Source organism: Notechis scutatus, chromosome 13 (genome assembly GCF_049901735.1).
Source record: "Notechis scutatus isolate UNSWTSFEM ecotype Mainland chromosome 13, rNotScu1.2, whole genome shotgun sequence".
Taxonomy (NCBI): domain Eukaryota; kingdom Metazoa; phylum Chordata; class Lepidosauria; order Squamata; family Elapidae; genus Notechis; species Notechis scutatus.
In genome coordinates this window covers 10,215,836-10,237,744 of record NC_142021.1, presented here as the reverse complement: position 1 = coordinate 10,237,744, position 21,909 = coordinate 10,215,836, and the positions used below count along the sequence as shown (strand labels likewise).

At 45.4% G+C, this 21,909-nt stretch overlaps 1 protein-coding gene across 1 annotated transcript in view; it reads right to left on the bottom strand.

Moving 5' to 3' along the window:
• Nucleotides 1–21,267, bottom strand: part of LOC113425108 (transmembrane protein 132D-like) — a 238,981-nt gene extending 217,714 nt beyond the window's left edge. Inside the window, exon 1 of the mRNA XM_026687092.2 lies at nucleotides 20,674–21,267. Within this exon, the coding sequence (XP_026542877.2) occupies nucleotides 20,674–20,752 (79 nt within the window). The 5' untranslated portion in view covers nucleotides 20,753–21,267. The remainder of the gene's footprint in view (nucleotides 1–20,673) is intronic.
• Nucleotides 21,268–21,909: the final 642 nt, after the last annotated feature.

Sequence of the window (21,909 nt, the reverse complement as noted above, 5' to 3'; positions counted from 1 at the left end):
TTCACTCCCAGCTGATCCTTGGAGCTACTGGTTTGGCCGAACTGGGCTGAACCAGTAGAATCCCACCCCTGCTTTTCCCCCAAACTCAAATATTCTGTAATAATTCAACTGTTCTGATAACGATATTCTCCTCCTATTCCTGATCTCCTTTGTTCTCAAACGTTTTACCAAAAGTTTTACCAAAAACATTATGCAGGCACCCATTGCAGATAAAACCTTGTAAAAGAACATGGCAGCATGGATGCATCAGAAGAAGACAAGAGGTGGCATCTTAAAACATAGAATAATAGAATTGGAAGGGACCTTGGAGGTCTTCTAGCACAGAGGTCACCAACCTTTTGGACCTCAGGGACCATCAAACACATAATTTTAAATCCTGGGGACCACGAATATGAATTTTGACTGACGGTGGCTTGCTGACATTGGTGGGAGAGAGAGAGAGAAAGAGAGAGGGATCTGATCTAACCTCTCTCTCTCTCTCTCTCTCTCTCTCTCTCTCTCACACACACACACACACACACACACACACACAAACACACAGAGGCAGGGGTGGGATTCAAATTTCTTAACTATCAGGTCTGTGGGCATGGCCTAATTTGTGGGTGTGCCTTGGTGGTCATCTGGCTGGCTGGGCATGGCTTGTATGTAAATATTATAAATATTTATGTAAATAATGAATTTTTTTATTAAAAAAAGAGCAACTTGTACCCAAAATCAGGCAGAGCAGGCAGGCAGATTGAGTTGCTCACAGAATCACAGATTCACTCAAGAGTCTGCCATCTGCCATCGGCCACCTGCGCTGAATAATAGACGTTTCTGTCTTAAGGAAGGTTAGGCTCTGCTTAAAAGCAGAGCCGAAAATCTAAAGATTAGCTAGAAAGCAAGAAATCCAACCATTTCCTGCTTTCTAGCTAATCTAAATCTCCCAGCACAGTGGAACAGCTGATGGTCGGAAAAAGGGAAAATAGCAACTTAGCAGGCAAGTGGGGAGGGTTCCCGCAGGCCATGTGGGTGGCGCAGCCTTGTGTTCCTGCGCAGCCTGGATTACTTGCTTTGTGGGGTGGTCTGGGGGTGACATTTCTCTGCAGACCACCAAAATGTTCTCGCGGACCACTGTCTGGCAACCACTGTTCTAGTGCAACCCGCTGCAGGAAACCTTATATTATTTCAGTCAAATGGCTGTCCGGTCTCTTTTTAAAAGCCTCCAGTGATGGGACCCTCATAACTTCTTCATGGGTCTCCCTGCCACTCCCTGCCACCCTAGGTAGATAGATTTCTTTTATCCTGGTTGAGCATCTCGTCAAATCTAGGACAAGATCTCTTGGTGTCTTCCAGGGAAGGCTTTGATGTCAAACCAACTCAGGTGTCGCTAATCTAGTTTGTGATGCAAATCAGATGGCTGATTGAATTTGATGATCCAATTTGGAGAATCAACTGAGCTGTTCTTGAATGAGACATTTGTCAGTGTTACATATGAGGGCTGCTTCATCCAGACTCTTAGCCAAAGACAGCGGAATCGCAAAAGAGGACTACACCGAAATGTTTATTAATCCGTCAAGCTGATTTTCTAAATCCTCTTTTAAAGCCATTTCCGGATGACGCTGCAGACTCTTGATTTCAAATGGGATTTAAGATTGGGTATTTACTCATTGCATTTCTAGGCCACCCAACACCAAAACGATTCTGGGCAAGCATCCCAAGATTAAACCAAAACTATACTTAAGCTCAACTCTCATTAAACGGCAAGAAGGACTGTTAATGGAAGATTGGGAGTTCTTTTCAATCAGCAGAAATATCTCTTCAGCCAGCCAAGTGACAATTAAGCAATTGAGTTGTAAATCCTTAGAGCTGAGTGTTTTAATTCACAGACCTTTCATTGCTCACCTAGGTAACATCTTCCTTGGCTAAGATTGGGAGAAGTGAAGTATCTTCCTGCAGAACACAAAACTGAAGATGTTACCTAAGTGGGCAATGAAATGGCTGCACTGCCTATGAAAGGCCATCCTTTCAACCTTGAGCTACGTCTATTTCCTCCAACTGCAATTAGCAACATGTTAAGGGCCTAGTCGGATGAATTTAAGGCAAAAACATCAAGACTTTTAAAACACGCTAACAGCCCAATAAATGTTGATGTTGCAAGATTGGATCTACGGCTAGAAGTTTGAAAAGTAAAAGCAATGAAAAGTGATGACCAATGAAATCATGATGAGGAAAACCAAGGTGTTTTTTTTTCCAAAAGGCAACTGGACTTTCTTGGTTTTTCCTTTGAAAATGTTTTGCTTCTCAACCAAAAAGCTTAGACTAGAATAACAGAGTTGGAAGGGACCTTGGAGGTCTTCTAGTCCAACCCCCTGCTTAGGCAGGAAACCCTACACCATTTCTGGCAGATGGCAGTCCAGTCTCTTCTTGAAAGCCTCCAGTGATGAAGCTCCCAAAACTTCTGAAGGCAACTTCTGTTCCATCGGTTGATTGTTCTCACTGTCAGAAAATTCCTCCTTATTTCTAGGTTGAATCTCTCTTTGGTCAGTTTCCATCCATTGTTCCTTGTCTGGCCTTTGAGTGCTTTAGAAAATAGCTTGACCCCTTCCTCCTCTCTCTTCCTCCGCCCTTCAGATATTGGAAGATTGCTATCTTGTCTCCCCTGGTCCTTCTCTTCCCTAGACCAGCCATGCCCAGTTCCTGCAACCATTCATCGTATCTTTGAGCCTCCAGTCCCCTCATCATCCTAGTTGCTCTTCTCTGCACTTTTTAAAGAGTCTCAACATCTTTTTTTATAGTGTGGTGACCAAAACTGGATGCAGGATTCTAGGTGTGGTGGTCTTTCTAAGGCTTTCCCTTGTGCCAAGACTTTTAAGTGCTCCATCCCTGCAGTCTTTCCCTACTTGTCCTAGATATAATTCAAAAGGTAGCCAGACAAACCAACTTGTTCCCTTCTTTCATGGGAGCTAAGCCTCAAGTTATGAGTTATCCCTGATTCAACGCAGTTCAGCCAAGCAGAAACAACAGCCTCGGAAATCACCAGAAACATAAAACAGCACCGAGGTGTTTTTTTTATTTTTATTTTTATTTTCAGCCCACTCTTTTCCTTCCATCCATCTGTCTTTTGCTCAATTATCTGTAACGTCTTTTTTTTCCCCTTGCTCCGCTTTATTCCATTGGCAGAAAGGAAAGTAAAATATTTTTTAAAAATGCTCTTTTGACACCTGGAAATGAGTAAGCCACATCAGAAAGCACAGTTCACGGGGAGAACGACCTCCATTCAGTTCCTGGAGAAGGCTAATTTAATGCAACTGCCACATACAATTACTTAGTAAAATGTAGTTCCAACAGTGAATTCTCTCCCCCCATCCTCCTTAATGTTAAAGAGAATGGGAGTGGGGGGGGGCAAGAGATTACTTAACTATGAAATTAATCTGCTCCCAAGGATATTAAACTATATACTTTCTGTAATGAACCCATAAAAAGTGGATCGTTTGATCAGTTTCAAACTCTCCAGGGCTTTTTTTTTTTTTTTAAACTCATTTCAGGAATTATCAGGAACAAACTCTGAAGGACCTCATACCTCCATGGGCCTCTGTCCCACCTAGTAGGGTGCAGCAGGGTGGCTGTACTCCTTACCCCATCAACTGAAGGTTGCCAAAAGGAAAGGGAGAAAGGGAAGGGAAGAGAAAAGAAGGGAAGGGAAGGGAAAGGAAAGGGGGAAGAGAAGAAGAGAAGGAAGGAAAGGAAAGGAAAGGAAAGTGAGGATGGAGAAGGGAAGTAAGGAAGGAAGGGAAAGGAGGAGAAGGAGGGAAGGAGGGAGAGAAGGAAGGAGAAGGAAAGGAAGAGATGGGAAAGGAAGGAGATGGGAAAGAGAAGGAGAGGAAAGGAGGGAGGGAGGGAGAGAGGAGGGAGGAAGGAAGGAAGGAGAAGGGAAAGGAAGGAGATGGGAAAGGAAGGAGATGGGAAAGAGAAGGAGAGGAAGGAGGGAGGGAGGGAGAGAGGGAGGAAGGAAGGAAGGGAAGGAAGGAAGGAGAAGGAAAGGAAGGAGATGGGAAAGAGAAGGAGAGAAAAGGAGGGAGGGAGGGAAGGAAGGAAGGAGAAGGAAAGGAAGGAGATGGGAAAGGAAGGAGATGGGAAAGAGAAGGAGAGGAAAGGAGGGAGGGAGGGAGAGAGGGAGGGAGGGAAGGAAGGAAGGAAGGAGAAGGGAAAGGAAGGAGATGGGAAAGAGAAGGAGAGAAAAGGAGGGAGGGAGGGAAGGAAGGAAGGAGAAGGGAAAGGAAGGAGATGGGAAGGAGAAGGACAGGAAAGGAGGGATGGAGAGGGGGAAGGAAAGAAGGCTCAAATTCATTGCAAGAAACTGGTTGGATCATCTAAACAAAGCATATTGACCTGCACACATTTCTCGCAAGATCTAGTCCCCCCCCCTCCCTCCCTCTCCCTCTCCCTCTCTCTCTCTTTCTCTCTCTGTCCTTGTATGTGTGTGTAACTAAACAGAAAGGGTGTGTGTGTGTGTGTGTGTGTGTGTGTGTGTGTGTGTATGTATGTATGTATGTATGTATGTACCCAGCTCTAACAACTACCCTGTTTCTCCAACAATACAGCCTCCCCCAATAGGAAGTCCCAGCATGTTTTATAGGCATGAAATTAAGCCCCTCCCCCCAAATTAAGGCCTATATTAAAACATGCGAAATGGGGGGGGAATGGTGGGGGGGGCTTGCCGTTAGGAAGTACTTTTGTTGCACACCCGGATATGGTGCTGCCTGCGTTGACCCCGATACGAAGTGCCCCACCAACGCCGAGGTCAACATCCAAGCCGTCGCTGCCCGCCCGCCCGAAGATGCAAGGGGGGGGGGAATTAAGTCACCCCCGAAAAGATGGACTAGCCATTTTTTCGGGGCTCAAAATAAATAAATAAGACCCAGCCTTATTATATGAGAAACACGGTAGCACTGCTAAATCCAGAAAAACTGGTTGCTTACAAAAAGGAGGGGGGGAGGGAACCAGTTTCTCTTCTCCTTTGCTGTCCTTCCCTATTCTTTCCAACCCAGGGGTAGAAAAGAAAAGAAAAAAGAGCTTTGTGATGCTAATTAGGAGGCCGGTTAGACAAGGGGTCTCTGGAGTCGCTCTCGACTCAGGACAGCATGAAGGTAATTCTGAGACAGGAATCCCTGGGGAAATAAAAGAATGAACGACTGCAGTGAGTGTGAGTGTGTGTGTGTGTGTTTCTTTTTAAAGTCTTCCCTTGGCCTTTTCACAGTCTCCGCAAATGGCTCCTATTCCACTCCCCTGCCTCTCTTCCCGACCGACCCCGGCGGGGACAGGATAATTAAAAATAAATAAATAAACAGGGGGGCACTGAAGGGTGGAATTAGACAGCTGCCAGCTCCTAACATTTTCAGCTTCTCCATCTCCTGCTTCCTCGGATTGCATTTGCAAAGAATTCGCTTTTTCGGGTGGTGGGTGATGTGCCTCCAAGGGAGGGGGGGAGAAAAGCAAATTTTGTGGGGAGCTGGGGATCAAAACAAGGTCTATGGGTCAGACCGGGGTGGATGCTAGTTTAAATGCCGGTAACATGTTTTCAGAGTCCCGCTGCTATCATCGTCATCACCATATTAAATCCAGAATTGGCCTTTAAAAGAAGCCGCACTATGTCAGAATAGGGTAGAGGTGTAGGATTCAAGGATACAGAATGACAAGAGTTGGAAGGGATCCCCGGAGGTCTTCTAGTCCAACCCCCTGCCCGGGCAGGAAACCCTCTCCCGTTCCAGATCAATGGCTCTCCAGTCTCTTCTTAAAAGCCTCCAGTGATGGAGCAACCACAACTTCTGAAGGCCACTGAATAACAGAATAACGAAGTTGGAAGGAACCTCAGAGGTCTTCCAGTCTGACCCCCTGCTCAAGCAGGAAACTCCATACCATTTCTGTACAAATAGCTGTCCAGTCTCTTCTTGAAAACCTCCAGTGATCGAGCACCCACAACTTCTGGAGGTTCCACTGTTTAACTGTTTAATTGTTAACTTAATTTATTAATCTTTTAACTCAGGGGTCTCCAACCTTGACAACTTTAAGACTTGTGGACTTCAACTCCCAGAATTCCTTTGCTGGCTTTGCTGGCTGAGGAATTCTGGGAGTTGAAGTCCACAAATCTTAAAGTTGCTAAGGTTGGAGACCTCTGAATTGATTTAATTAACTGATTAATTGTTCTCACTGTCAGGAAATTTCTTAGTTCTAAGTTGCTTCTCTCCTTGATTAGTTTCCATCCGTTGCTTCTTGTCCTGCCTTCTGGTGCTTTGGAGAATAGCTTGACCCCCCTCTTCTTTGGGGCAGCCCCTCAAATACTGGAAGACTGCTATCATGTCACCCCTGATTCTTCTTTTCTTTAGACTGGCCAGACCCCAAATCCTGCAACCATTCTTTGTATGTTTTAGTCTCCAGGCCTTAGATCATATTAGTTGCTCTTCTCTGATTTTTTTCCAAGGTCTGAACCTCTTTTTTTGTAATGTGACAACCGAAACTCGACACGGTATTCCAGGGGTAGCCTTACTAAGGATTTATAAAGCAGTACTAATACTTCACGTGATTTTGATGTTATCCCTCTGTTTGTACAAACCAGGGATTCTATTGGATCAACTTCAGTTCAAGAAAGGCAGGGAACAGGTGGTGGTGGAGGAGGAGGAAGAGGAGGAGGAGGAGGGTGGAGGAGGAAGAGGAGAAGGAGGAAGAAGAGGAGGAGGAAAAGGAAAAGAGGTGGAAGAGGAGGAGGAGGAAGAGGAGGGGAGGAAGAAGAGGAGGGAGGGAGGTGGAGGAGGAGGAAGAGGAGGAGGAGGAAGAGGAGGTGGAAGAGGAAAAGAGGAGGAAGAGGAGGAGGAGGAAGAGGAAAAAGAGGAGGAAGAGGAGGCAGAAGAAGAAGAGGAGAAGGAAGAGGAAGAGGAAAAAGAGGAGGAAAAGGAGGAAGAGGAAGAAGAGGAGGAGGAAGAGGAGGAGGAGGTGGGAGGAAGAGGAGGAGGAGGAGGAAGAAGAGGAGGTGGAAGAGGAAGAAGAGGAGGAAGAGGAGGAGGAAAAGGAGGCGGAGGAAGAGGAGGAGGAGGAGGAGGAAAAGAGGAGGAAGAGGAGGCAGAAGAAGAAGAGGAGAAGGAAGAAGAGGAGGAGGAAGAGGAAAAAGAGGAGGAGAGGAGGAAGAAGAAGAAGAGGAGGTGGAGGAGGAAGAGGAGGAGGAGGAAGAAGGGAGGAGGAAGAGGAAAAGAGGAGGAGGAAAGGAGGAGGAGGAAGAGGAGGAAGAAGAGGAGGAGGAAGAAGAGGAGGAGGAAGAGGAAAAAGAGGAGGAGAAGAGGAAGAGGAGGAGGAGGAAGAAGAGGAGGAGGAAGAAGAGGAGGAGGAAGAGGAAAAAGAGGAGGAGGAGGAAGAAGAAGAAGAGGAGGGGGAGGAGGAAGAGTAGTGGGAAGAGGAGGATCTGGTGGAAGAAATGGAGGAAAAGGGGAGATCCCAACAGTTGATAATGCTTAATGCATTCCGTGTCTTCCCTTCCCTCTCAGAATTCATGCCCAACTAGTAAACCTTCCATTCTCATTTGCTTCAAGCTACTCTTTCAATTTATTTCATCTTTGCTCTCTGAACCTTTCATTTCCAACAGGTTCAGCCTAATTCCAAGCAGGCTAAGCACTGGGTCAGCCTCGGCTGACTTTCATGTTCTCAGGGTTGTACCTTGAAGCCTGAATGAATTCCGAAATAAATCCGATTCCTGGCTGGTCTAGCCTCAGCGGTTTATTTATCTCCGTTTCTATCAAAGGCGCCAGCTTACAAAGTCTAATTTATTTTTAAAAAAAAAAAAAACAGAAAGAAAGAAAGAAAACCTTCTCAAATCAAGAGCTGGCAAAATAGTGCCGGGTCCCAGAAGTCCGTAATAATGGAAGAGCGGGAGGCTCTCGTCGAAGTCGAAGGGTGATCTTTGAAGACACAGCAAAAGGATCAGGAAATAAAGGAAGATCAAAAAGCAGTCGCAACTGGCTCGTCTCTCGCCATGCGCCTGGAGATTTGAAACAGGCTCACTGTATCAGCAAAGCACACTTGAGTGGGAGGTGAGGGACACCAAACTCAGGTGAATTATGGAAATAACAGAGTTGGAAGGGACCTTGGAGGTCTTCTAGTCCAACTCCCTGCTTAGGCAGGAAGCCCTATATACCATTTCAGACAAACGGTTGTCCAATCTCTTCTTAAAAACCTCCAGTGTTGGAAGCATTTACAACTTCTGGAGGCAGTTTGTTCCACTGGTTAATTGTTCTCACTGTTAGGAAATTCCTCCTTAGTTCCTGGTTGTTTCTCTCCTGGATTAGTTTCCACCCGTTGCTTCTTTTCCTGCCTTCTGGTACTTTGGAGAAGAGCTTGACTCCCTCTTCTTTGGGGCAGCCCCTCAAATATTGGAACCCTGCTATCATGTCTCCCCTAGTCCTCCTTTTCATCCAACTAGACATACCCAATTCTGCAACCATTCTTGTTCTTCGTATGTTTTAGCCTCCAGTCCCCTAATCCTCTTGGTTGCTCTTCTCTGCACTCACCCATCCCCTCCCACTTGTGACTGTATGACTGTAACTTTGTCACTTGTATCCTTACGATTTATATTGACTGTTTCCTGGTATGATTTGATTGCTTATTGTACCCCATGACTATCATTAAATATTGTACATTATGATTCTTGACGAATGTATCTTTTCTTTTTATGTACACTGAGAGCATTTGCACCAAGACAAATTCCTTGTGTGTCCAATCACACTTGGCCAATAAATAATTCTATTCTATTCTATTCTATTCTATTCTATTCTATTCTATTCTATTCTCTATTTTATTCTATTCTATATCTCTATTCTATTCTCTATTCTATTCTATTCTATTCTCATTCTATTCTATTCTATTCTATTCTATTCTCTATTCTATTCTATTCTATATTCTCTTCTCTTCTCTTCTCTTCTCTTCTCTATTCTATTCTATTCTATTCTCTTCTATTCTCTATTCTCCTATTCTATTCTATTCTATTCTAGAGTCTCAACATATTTTTTATCTTGTGGCATTGATCTCTGAAGACCAACTCCAGGCCTCAAGTGTCCAAAATGGAATTTGCAGAGATAATCAAAGCTTTAATGAGTCCAATGAAAGAGTACAGGTGGTCCTTGACTTATAATAACCATTCATTTAGTGGCCGTTCAAAGTATTTGAGGTGCTTGTATAAAGATGAGGGGAGGGTCTCCAAAGGACCTGAAGGCAGGACAAGAAGCAACGGATGGAAACTAATCAAGGAGAGAAGCAACCTGGAACTAAGGAGGAATTTCCTGACGGCGAGAACAGTTAATCAGGGGAATGGGTTGCCTTCAGAAGTTGTAGGTGCTCTGGGGGCTTTGAAGAAGAGGTGACAGCCATTTGTCGGAAATGATGTAGGGTGCCTGAGCAAGGAGTTGGACTAGAAAACCTCCAAGTTCCCTTACAGCTCTGTCTCCTCCCCTCTCTTTTCTCCTCTCCTCTCTTCTTTCTTCTCCTTTCCTTTCTCCTTTCTTCTCCTCCTTTCTCCTCTCTCCTCTTCTTTCTTCTCCTCTCCTTTCTCCTCCTCCTTTCTCCTCTCTTCTCTTCTCTTCCTTTCTCCTCCTTCTCTCTCTCTCCTCTCTCTCCTTTCTCTCTTTCTCCTTTCTCCTCCTCTCCTCTCTCTTCTTTCTCTCTCACCTCTCCTTTCTCCTCCTCCTTTCTCTTCCTCCTTTCTCCTCTCTTCTCTCCTCCTTTCTCCTCCTTTCTCCTCTCCTCTCTTCTTTCTTCTCCTCTTCCTTTCTCCTTTCTCTTCCTTTCTCCTCACCTCTCTCTTCTCTCCTCCTTTCTCCTCTCCCCTCTCTTCTCTCTCTCCTTTCTTCCTCTCCCTCTCTTTCTTCCTTTCTTCTCCTCTCTTTCTCCTTCTTTCTCCTTTCTCCTCCTCCTTCCCCTCCCCTCTCTCTTCTCTCCTTTCTCCTCTTCTCTCTCTCTCTTCCCCTCTCCTCTCTCTCCTCCTCCTTTCTCCTCTCCTCTTCCTCTCCCTTCTACTACCAATCATGGCAAACGGCGTCACACAACTGCCATTTGCAACATTCCCAGGAGGCTTCCAATGAGCAAATTAAGCAGGATTTGCTCAGCAACAAGGTTCACTTAAGAGCTGCAACTGATTCACTTAATAACTATGGCAAAAAGGATCATAGAATCAGGGGCGACTCACTTAACATCCAACCTGCTTTAGAAATGGAAACTCTGGTCATAAGCTGCGGACTACCTCTACTGGATCTATCCCATTAAGGTGTGCAGAAGGGAAGGCGCAGCATTCAGCGCTCCATGGGGTAGGGAAACAACCCACATTCTCCCACACAAACACACTGAGAGGTGTGGGGATCCAGCCGCATCAAACCCATGAGTCAAAAAAACCGGCTACTCTCCCTCCTTTCAACGAGATGATTAGTTTCCACCCGTGGTGGTTTTATATCCGCTGTTGAAAGATTGATATTTTTTAATAACAGCCAGAAGACATGGCTAATTGGACGACAGAAAGTGATGTAAAATAAATGAAACATCTTGGGCCCTTCATTAGGCAGCCTGATCCCCATGCTCTGGTTTTTTATCTTCAATTATTTTGAGCACTTTGGGTTACATGTGCGCCTTCACGTATGTTCCAAGCATCACCCAGTTTTTGTTGTCACAAGCCAAACTCACCACAATCAGGCTCAATAGAATAGAATAGAAACTAGAATACAACAATAGAGGAATAGATAGGATAGGATAGAATAGAATAGAATAATAGAATAGAATAGAATAGAATAGAATAGAATAGAATAGAATAGAATAGAATAGGAGGAATAGGAATAGAATAATGAATTAGAATAGAATAGAATAGAATAGAATAGAACAGAACAGAATTGATTGGCCAAGTGTGATTGGACACACAAGGAATTTGTCTTGGTGCATATGCTCTCAGTGTACATAAAAGAAAAGATACATTTGTCAAGAGTCAAGAATCATACTGCTTGGATGGGAGACAGAATCACAGATTTGTAAGCTGGACTAGAAAGTTGGGGTTGGGTGGGGGAAAAACCTTCGAAAGGTGAACAGGGCAAATTCTTTGTGTGTTGTTGCCAAGAACACTCCATAGATAAAAGATAAAGGTTCCTCTCGCGCATACATGCTAGTCATTCCCAGCTCTAGGGAACGGTGCTCATCTCCGTTACAAAGCCAAAGAGCCAGCGCTGTCCAAAGACGTCTCTATGGTCATGTGGCCGGCAGGACTAAACGCTGAAGATGCATGGAGGAACGCTGTTCCCTTCCCACCAATGTGGTCCCTATTTTTCTACTTGCATTTTTAAAGCGCTTTTGAACTGCTAGGTTGGCAGAAGCTGGGACAAGGTACGGGAGCTCACTCCGTGACGCGGCGCTAGGGATTCGAACTGCCGAACCGTCGACCTTTCTGATCGACAAGGTCAGCATCTGAGCCACTGAGCCACTGTGTCCCTTATACAGGGATAATAGATACATAGAGCTGAGCCCAACTTCAATACCAAAGACCCACAAACGTGTCAAAGGGAACATTTGAACTGGACAGGACCTGGCTGAAGTAGCCACAGGTACTTATTGGGAATCAGACATGAAAGATCTGATCCACATGTGAAGGTCCAATTAAACTGATTTATTGCTATGTATAGGAATCTTCTCAACTGTCGGCACCTGCTAAGAACTAGATAAGAGTCCAAGGAATTCAAGAGAGGTTGGGCTGAGTCCACTTGTGACTACGTAAGGATTCTAGGCTGATGGCTCATTTGACTCCACCCCCAGGTTCTGCCACTTTTTCTCCTACAGCTTTATCACCTCTATTCAAGTATCAAAAAGTCACCCGTGGGAAGTTTCAAACAGGTAGCCCTACAATAGCAATAGCCTTTAGACTTATATGCTGCTTCACAGTGCTTTTACAGCCCTCTCTAGAGTCAGCATGTTGCCCCCAATAACCTGGGTCCTCATTTTTCTGACCTCAGAAGGATGGAAGGCTGAGTCAACCTTGAGCCTGTGCGACACAAACTACCAAACTGCAGGCAGCCAGTAGTCAGCGGGAGTAGCCTGCAGTACTGCATTCTAACCACTGCACCACCACGGCTCTTCATTCCTCAATGGAGAAATGAACTCCACATTTGCATCTGCCAGGCTGGATCCTGAATTTACCCAGGTTAAAAAAAAATAATTCAGAATCCTTCATGCTACGAGTGTGACGGATTATGTGTCAGTCTGTGCTCCATTCAAAATCCAAGAAAGAAATACTTAGACTCCATAGATTAGAGGAAAGAAATCTTTTACTGAAATTTGAAGTGGTAGCTACAGGTAGAATTCTGAATCTAAGGAATTAGGCGCGCAGATCACATATACAAAGGGATGGAATTGTTCCCACCCCCCAAAGTTCAAAAGATTCTTCCAATTAAAAGTTCTCAATATGATCATGTGGGCATCTTCAGGTGGTGATGAGGCCTCTGTCCGTTGACCTTGACATATTTTGATAAGGATTCGCAGATGCGCAAAGGAAAGAAGGCTAAGCAAGGAAATAGAAACTTAAGAGCAAGAATTTATACTCCCCCCCACCCACTCCTCATTTATACAACACAAGAATGTAACACCTCCAGCTTTCTTCCCAGACGCAACCCCTCCCCCCATTACTCATGGCAGCCGAAAGATGCAAAGCAGTAGAAAAGTAGAAAAGATCTTGAAGGCTGACATTATGTCCATAAAGGGGGAGCTGGTGTGATGGACTAGAACAAAGCAAGAAGAATGGAATCGCATTCCAAGGAGAGAGGGTGAAACAAGAGATAGCATAATCCAGAGTGAGTCTGGAGGCAGAAATTTAAGATAGACACTCCCTAGAACAGAGGTGTCAAACATAAAGCCCATGGGCCACATCCAGCCTGCGATGTGGTCGGATCAGGCCTGCGGGGCCATCCTGGGAAATATAAGGAGCCAGCCCACATCGCTTCAGCCCAGTCTACCCAATACAAAGAGGAAACATGCCAGCAATTTGGGGAATAGTGCCTAGTTGGCCACACCCACCCAGTCAGCCATGCACCCCAACACCCCCCCCCCCCAAGGTAAACCACAGCCCTGATGTGGCCCTCAATAAAATTGAGTTTGACACCCCTGCCCTAGAATCTCCCAAGATCTATCCGTTAGGGTGAGATTAGTGAAAGTTTAGTCTGGCAAGATTCTGTCTACAGGGTCCGAGCAAGACATGAACTTTGGTCGGATAGTTCAGTGTTGTTCTTGAGCCAGGCCTGACCACAAGGCTCAAAAGCTCTCTCTAGCTGAAACAATTTGCATTCTTCTGCTTGCTTCCATTTTATTCCTTTTTTATCCATTGCCTTATTACACAGCCCTGCTGAAAATTGCCCCTCTATTTTCTCGCGGCCATGCTCAAATGAAAGATATTTTACTTGTGCAATGCCTTTCAAAGAAGGAGAAGGAGAAAGAAAGAGGGAGAGGAAGGGAGGGAGAAAGAGAGAGAGAGAGAGTTCTTGTGGCTGATGGCAAGGTAATGCTTGCATTTATTTAATGAGTTGGCCAAGTTACGTTGGTGAGTGCCCTATCTTTCACTGTTCAATCTTTTATTCTGTTGTCAGCACATCTTCCTGATTTTCCTTCATTTGAAATCTCAGTACCACACAACACCCCTTCACACACACACACACCCTCTGCCTTTTCAGTTTTGGCTGCCAAGAGGCTTCGGAGTGATAGAAAGTTTGCGTAACTGAGAAGTACACCACCAGAGGTGGTATTCAGCCAGTTCTGACCAGTTCTGGAGAACCAAGAGTGGAAATTCTGAGTAATTCGGAGAACCGGCAAATCCCGCCTCTGACCGGCCCCACCCCCATCTATTCTCCACCTCCCATTGAGTCCCAGCTGATCAGCTGGGTCTTCTTTGGTTGCCCTGCACAGGAGAACAGAGCTGGAAAGCAGGTTAGAGGGATGGGGAGGGAATGGAGATTTTGCAGCCACCTTCCCCGGCCACACCCACCAAGCCACGCTCACCAAGCTATGCCATGCCCACCAAGCCACGCCCACAGTACTGGAAGTAAAACAATTTGAATCCTACCCCTGTCCATCACCCTCCACGCCTTCTGCCTCATTTGGTCGAAATTAGACCACCAAGAGAAATTGGAAAGAAATTCCCAAGCAGGCTGGGAAATCGCGAAGAAAACCAGAAGCCTCTTTGAGCAGGGGGGGGCTGGAAAAGCTACACCAAAAATGCTCCAGGCATGAGAAATTGGAAAGGTGGATTCTCACGTGAGAATCTCACAGGAGATTTGGAAACGGCTGAAGGGCAGAGGAATAGACAAACCATTACTACACAACTTGAGCAGGGGGCTGGAAAAGCTACCATCCTGTAATATTGCTCTAGTCTTTATGAGAAATTGAAAGGTGGATTCACAACTATGTATACACTTATACTTATTATCTTGTAAACAATTGGCAAATCAAATAAATAAATAAAATAAAAATAAACTTCATCCAAGAAGGAAGGACTGTGTACCTCCTGTGCTTTGCAAGATTTTTTTTTTTTAAACACGACATCAATTCCCCCTAAGTTTGGATGACAATTAACAAGATCCCATTCTCTTATTCACTATTCATCTCTGACAAACTAGCCTAATCTGAGTTTATCCGCAATCAGTTCATGAAGGTTTCAGAAATCTGTAATCTTCAACAGGAAAGCCTGAAGGGCTGGTAGACAATGGCAGCCAGCCAAAGACTCAAATTGCCCTGAGCCAAAGGAAAGTTGGATGCATTATTAATACAGAAGCATTAAAAATCCAGCAGGGATTCTTTAATAGCCGGAGCTACATAGATTATCTCTATGGTTACATCAATATTTTCAGAGATATTTTCAAAAAACTCTAATTACATCCGATTTTGGATTGGTTGGGGGTCTAATCAGGAATACAAACTATCCTACTCAGTGGTGGGATTCAAAAAATTTTTACTACCGGTTCTGTGGGTATGGCATGGTGGCCGTGGCTTGATGGCATGGCAGGGGAAGGATACTGCAAAATCCCCATTCCATCCCCACCCCACTAACCTGCTTTCCAGCTCCGTTCTCCTGTGCAAGGCAACCAAAGGAGACCCAGCCGATCAGCTGGGACTCAATGGGAGGCAGAGAAGAAGTGGGGGGCGGGCAGTCAGAGGTAGGATTTGCTGGTTCTCCAAACTACTCAAAATTTCTGCCACCAGTTCTGCAGAACTGGTCAGAACCTGCTGAATACCACCATACAGTTCAACAGAGGAATGATTGAGTCTGTCATCTGCATCTCTATAACAGTCTGTTTTGGTTCTGCAACCCAACAGGACAGACACAGACTTCAGTGGGTAATTAGGACTGCAGAAAACAATTGCTACCAACCTGCCTTCCATAGAGGACCTGTATACTGCACGAGTCAAAAAGGGGGCTGTGAAAATATCTACACACCCCTCACATCCAGGACATAAACTGTTTCAACTCCTTCCCTCAAAATGATGCTATAGAGCCCTGCACACCAGAACAACTGGACACAAGGGGAGTTTATCCCCGAACGCCATCACTCTGCTAAAGAAATAATTCCCTCAACACTGTCCAACTATTTACCAAGTCTGCACTACTATTACTATTAATCTTCTCATCCTTCCTTTCACCCATCCCCTCCCACTTGTGACTGTATGACTGTAACTTTGTCACTTTTATCCTTACGATTTTTATTGACTCTTTCCTAGTATGATTTGATTGCTTATTGTACACTATTACTATCATTAAGTGTTGTACTTTATGATTCTTGACTCTTGGTGAATGTATCTTTTCTTTTATATTATACTGAGAGCATATGCACCAAGACAAATTCCTTGTGTGTCCATTCACACTTGGCCAATAAAGAATTCTATTCTATTCTATTCTATTCTATTCTATTCTATTCTATTCTATTCTCTGATCCTACTATCTTCATAATATAACTCCATAATTCACGGAAGCTGTTTGTAGGAAATGAAGTTTGGATGTTCTACCACATCCTCCTTACCCTCCAAACAAAGCCAACACCATAAATACATCTCCAGAAAGAAAGGGGAAAGACAGTTCACCCATCTGTCCATCTGCTTATTGATCTGTCTGTCTGTCTGTCTGTCCAACAGCCAACCATCCATCTTCTAATCTCTTCCTGTCCATCAGTGGTCAGCCTGTCTTCCCATCAGTTGCCCACCTGTCTGACCGTTTGCCCGCCCGTCCATCTACCCTTCCACCCGTCCTTTCACCCACTTGTCCATCCACCTTCTAACGTTGCCTGAGGTTGTGAAACACCCAACGGGATGGGACCATCTAGGGTTTCCAACCGCTGGGTTTCCAAAACTGAAGCAAAAAACTTAATCTTGGAAAGTTCTCTGGTCGTTGGGAAATTGGGTAGAATGTCAAGTTCAGAAGACTGCAAGAATCTCCTTGTCCCAAAGTTTGCTAGCTAGAATATGGATTGTATGCACAGCTGGGCTGTGCGAAGATTCAATTTACCCATTCAATTCCACAGCAGTCCAATTAAGTTGCTTTCAAATAAATCCCTATGAGCTCCCCTTGGCAGTTTAAAGCTGACGTTTCCACACTGAGATAGAATCCTGGTTTGAACTCGGAGTTGCCAGGTGATTCCTGGTCACCCAGTTGGCTTTCATGCCCAATGTGCAACTAGAACTTACTGACTCTGTGTGATTGGGCCAAAATCACCCACCTGGCTTTGATACCTAAAGAAGGAGTAGAACTCACCATCTCCTGGTGATTGGCCCAAAGTCACCCAGCCGGCTTTCATGACTAAGGCAGAACTAGAATTCCCAGTCTCCTGGTGATTGGCCCAAAGTCACCCAGCCGGCTTTCATACCTAAGGTGACACTAGAATTCATCATCTCCTGGTTTCTAGGCCAGAACCACCACACCAAACTGGTTATCCAACAGTTTCTAACTTTGCAAAGCTGGAAAGCTGATGCCAGTGTGTATACACACACACACATACATATACAAACACAGACAGACTAATGTTTCTTCAGTTCAAAGACACTCAGTGATATTTTTCTATTTGCTTAACACCCAGCAGGGGAAACACTAAGGGAAGACCTGTGAATACACAAACTGCACTTTTTTTAAAAAAAAGAAGTCCTTTCACACCAGCTGGATAAAAAAAACAACATTTCTTAATCCAGATACATGAAATATTTCAAACTGACACTACGGTAGCCAGTCAGCTGCTAAAGGGAGAAAAACAACATTTGCTTACTGGCTAAGAAAATATTGACGCTCTTTGGAAAATATAGACGGCCCTTTTGGAACCAAGAAGCCCCCAAAAGCCTTTGGTGGCAAGGAAAAACTTTGTCCACTGAGGACTAGTAGCATGCACAGGAGAAGCAGGGAAAGCTACCCTTATCCTGCCCATGATTCATTCCATGGCACTGTCTCAAGGGGTGGGATTCAGCCAGTTTGGAGCAGTTCAGGCTAACTGGTCGTTCCAACGATTAGTTGGCCCCACCCATCGTAGACAGTCCTTCATTTTCGTGTTTTGCACCTCAGCTGTTTTTCTCACCCGGGGCTGCAGCAGAAACAGAGGTTTGGTACTCAGCCAATTCTGACCGGTTCTGGAGAACCGGTAGCGGGAATTTTGAGTAGTTCAGAGGACCTGCAAATGCCACCTCTGACTGGCCCTGCCAACCCCATCTCTTCTCTGCCTCCTATCGAGTCCCAGCTGATTGGCTGGGTCTTCTTTGGTTGCCCTGCACAGGAGAAGGGAGCTGGAAAGCAGGTTAGTGGGGTGGGGAGGGAATGGGGATTTTGCAGTACATCCTTCCCCTGCCATGCCCACCAAGCCACGCCCACAGGACCGGTAGTAAAAAAAATTGAATTCCACCACTGGAAGGAAGAGAGGAATGAAAGGGGAAGAAAGAGAAGAAGGAAGGGGGAAGAAGAGAGGAATGAAAGGGGAAGGAAGAGAGGACAAAGGGAAGGAAGCAGAGGTGGTATTCAGCCAGTTCTGACCAGTTCTGGAGAACCCATAGTGGAAATTTTGAGTCGTTTGGAGAACCGTCAAATCCCACCTCTGACTGGCCCCACCAACCCCATCTCTTCTCTGCCTCCCATTGAGTCCCAGCTGATTGGCTGGGTCTCCTTTGGTTGCCCTGCACAGGAGAACAGAGCTGGAAAGCAGGTTAGTGTGGTGGGGAAGGAATGGGGATTTTGCAGTATCCTTCCCCTGCCACGCCCACCAAGCCACACCCACCAAGCCATGCCCACAGAACCGGTAGTAAAAAATAATTGAATCCCACCACTAAGCAGAAGATAAGTTTTACAACTGAAACTGGGTGGTTTCCAAATGCTGTGTGCACATGCTCATGGAACCGGTTGTTATACCGGTTGAATCTCACTGCTGACTGTCTCTTCCACTCAGTTCTCCCCTTACAAAAAACAACAACGATTCACACTTCCATTCTTATACACAGTTCCATTCCTTCTAATGCCATCCTCTTTATCATGACAACCCTGTGAGTTAGGTTAAGGCTAACCGATAAAGAGACTAGCCAAGGTCATCTGGTCAGTTCCCCCATTCAAAGGGGCACTGGATCCCATGGAAGGCCAGCATTAAACCTGGCGACTTCTTCATTCCACCAAGAACCCTCCAGAACAGGGCTCTCCAATGTTGGCAACTTTAAAAGCCTGGCGGACTTCAACTCCCAGAATTCCCCAAGTTGCCAATGTTGGCTGGCTGGGGAATTCTGGGAGTTGAAGTCCGCTTGGCTTAAAGTTGCCAGCGTTGGAGACCCTTGCTCCAGAACACTTCAGCAAATCAAGAACCAATGGCAAATAACAGTTAAAACCTTGGCTTATGGCCACCGTGGGGCTGACATTTCCATCGCTAAGTGAGACATTGGTCAAGTGAGTTTTGCTCCATCTTACGACCATTTCTTGCCACGGTGGTTAAGTGAATCAGCGCCGTTGATTCAGTTAATCATGGGGTTGTTAAATTGGGATTCCCTGTTGACGTTGATCATCAGAAGGTCACAAAAGGGGATGACGTGACCCTCTCCCCAGGATGCTGCAAAACCGTCATAAATGTGAACCAGTGGCCAAATTTGGATCACATGACCGTGAAGGATGCTGCAATGGTCATAAGTGTGGAAAACAGCCATAAGTCACATTTTTTCAGTGCCCTTGTAACTTCAAACTGTCACTAAACAAACCATTGTAATTCGAGGGTTACAGTCCTCAATGTCAACTCATAAAACATTCCTATGCCTGTTTTAGTAGTTGCCATAAAAAGGGGGGGAAAGCAAAAGTAACAATTCCAACGCTTCTCTTTAAAAGGTTGTAACTAAACTACCAGAGCTTTTGCCCGGGAATAGATTTGATTGGAGAATGTGATTGATGAAACCCAGCCTGTGAACATGCTCAATTGGAGAATCTGATTTATGACACACCCAGGTGGGAGGAGGGAAACAGGGTCACAGGGGACTGTAAATACGTATGCCAGAGTTGGCTTCATACAGGGCAGTGCCAGCGTGTCATCTCCAATAAATCCTTCAAAGTTTTTTGAAGTTTGGCCCAAGGATCATGACTGAATTAGGGTGATTGCTGGAATCCTGACACTCAACTTACAATTCATTTACTGACCGTTTGAAATTACAACGTCACTGAAAAAATGTGACTTATGACCGTTTTTCACACTTACAACCGTTGCAGCCTCCCTGTAGTCAAAATTCAGGTGCATGGGAACTGACTCATATTTATGACGGTCACAGTATCGCAGGGTCCCTTGGTCCCCTTTTGCGACCACTCTGACAATTGGAGCCAATGGGAAAGTCGGATTCACTTAACGACTGTGTCACTAATTGAACAATGGCAGCGATCCACTTCACGACTGTGGCAAGAAAAGTCGGGAAAAGGGGGCGAAACTCACTTAGCAAATGCTTCAGATAACAACAGAACTGTTGGGCTCAATTGTGGTTTTAAATCAAGGACGACCTGTAAATCAAATCTGCTTTGGGTGTTTTTTTTTCCAGACCAAGCTTTTTACAACTCAGCTCCAGATAAATGTGAAAGAGGCCAAAACTTAAACATCAAATCTATCTATCTATCTATCTATCTCTCTATCTATCTATCTATCTATCTATCTATCTATCTATCTAATCTATTTATCTATCTTATCTATCAATTTAACTATGTATATCTAAATATCTATTTATCTCTCTATCTTATCCATCAATTTATCTATCTTATCCATCAATTTATCTATCTTACCTATCTATCTTATCTTATCTATCTATCTCTATCTCTAAATATCTATTTATCTATCTATTTATCTATCTATTTATCTATCTATCATCTACCTACCTATATATCTATTGAATAGAGCTGGAAGGGACCTTAGAGGTCTTCTAGTCCAGCCCCCTGCTCAAGCAGGAAAACCTATATTATTTCAGATAACTGACTGTTCAGTCTTCTGTCTGTCTGTCTGTCTCTGTCTGTCTGTCTGTCTGTCTGTCTGTCTGTCTGTCTGTCTGTCTGTATATCTATCTATCTATCTATCTATCTATCTATCTATCTATCTATCTATCTATCTATCTATCTATCTATCTATCAGTATCTATCTATCTTCATCTATCCATCTATCTTTGCCTTACCTTTGGAGAGCACCACGGCCAGGCTGAAGAGCAGAAGCCAGAGAAACCGGATGATCTGAGTCGGCCAAAGGATCCCCATAGCGGGCTGAAGAGAAGTTAAAGCTTTGCCCTGAGAACTTTACAATGAGGACTAGCCACCTGTCCGGCCCTTTTCCCCCCTTCATCCCAGGGGGGGAAAGGAGAGAGATAAGTCATCTGCCGGTCTACCCCAAATATATATATATATATATAGGTGAGTATTTTGGTCCAAGTTAGATTTCAGGACTCTCTCTTGGGCGCTTTCAAAGAAAAGAAGAAGACGACCATTCAAAATATAGGAGTTTCTCTGCTGCCGACGGCTTGTATGTTGCTCAGGGAAAATCAGCGAAGGTTTTCCAGGGGAGAGTCGATCCGTAGCGAAGTCGGAAGGAGAAGCAACCCGAAGCTGCTGCGAGGAACGGAGCTCGGAGGCTGGGAAGAGGAGACGAAGAAGGCAAAGGCGGCCAGCAGAAAGGCGCCAGCCATGCCCGCAAACCCAGGATAGGGCGCAAAGGCGGTCCGTTTCACACGCCCAGCGCCGAGAGAGGAAGGCATCCGCTCGCCAAAAAAACAAAACAACAACCAGATCTTCGAAACCCTTTCCAAATTGCTGCTGCTTCTTCTCCTTTTTTTTTTTTTGTCCCCACCCACCTCCCCGGAAAGGTTGGCCGGGAAGGGGAAGGGGGCCACCAAGTCTTCTTTTTTACGGAGAGGGATGTGGGGGGGAGGGGGAGAATCGATTAGAAGCGCTCAAGTTTGCCCACCGGAGGAAAAGAGGCCAGGGAAAACGATGCGCAAAGAGATGGAGAGAGAGAGAGAGAGACAGACAGCGCGCGCGAGAGAAGGAAGGTGAGGTCTGGCTCGCCACGGACTTGAATTCCCCTTTGGGGAAGGGGGAACAACCCAAGCGACCCGTAGGAATCCTGGGCTTGTGCGCTGAGAGGGAGGGGAGAGGAGGCGGGGAAGGGGGCGCAGAAGGAGGGATCGGGGGAGGGTTCCCCGAAAGGGAAAAGCGCCCGCTTTTCGGCGCTGCTTCCGCCGCTGCCTTGCTGGTAAAAGCTGGAGCGCGCCTAGCAGAGGCTGGGCTGACTCCCGAGTCGCCTCCTCCTCCTCCTCCTCCTCCGTGGCGCGACGCCCCCTCTGCAGAAACTCAAGTTGTTGTCTGAACCTGGTTGGGTTTTGTGGGTGGACAAAACCGGACCCACTCCCCTGGCCAAT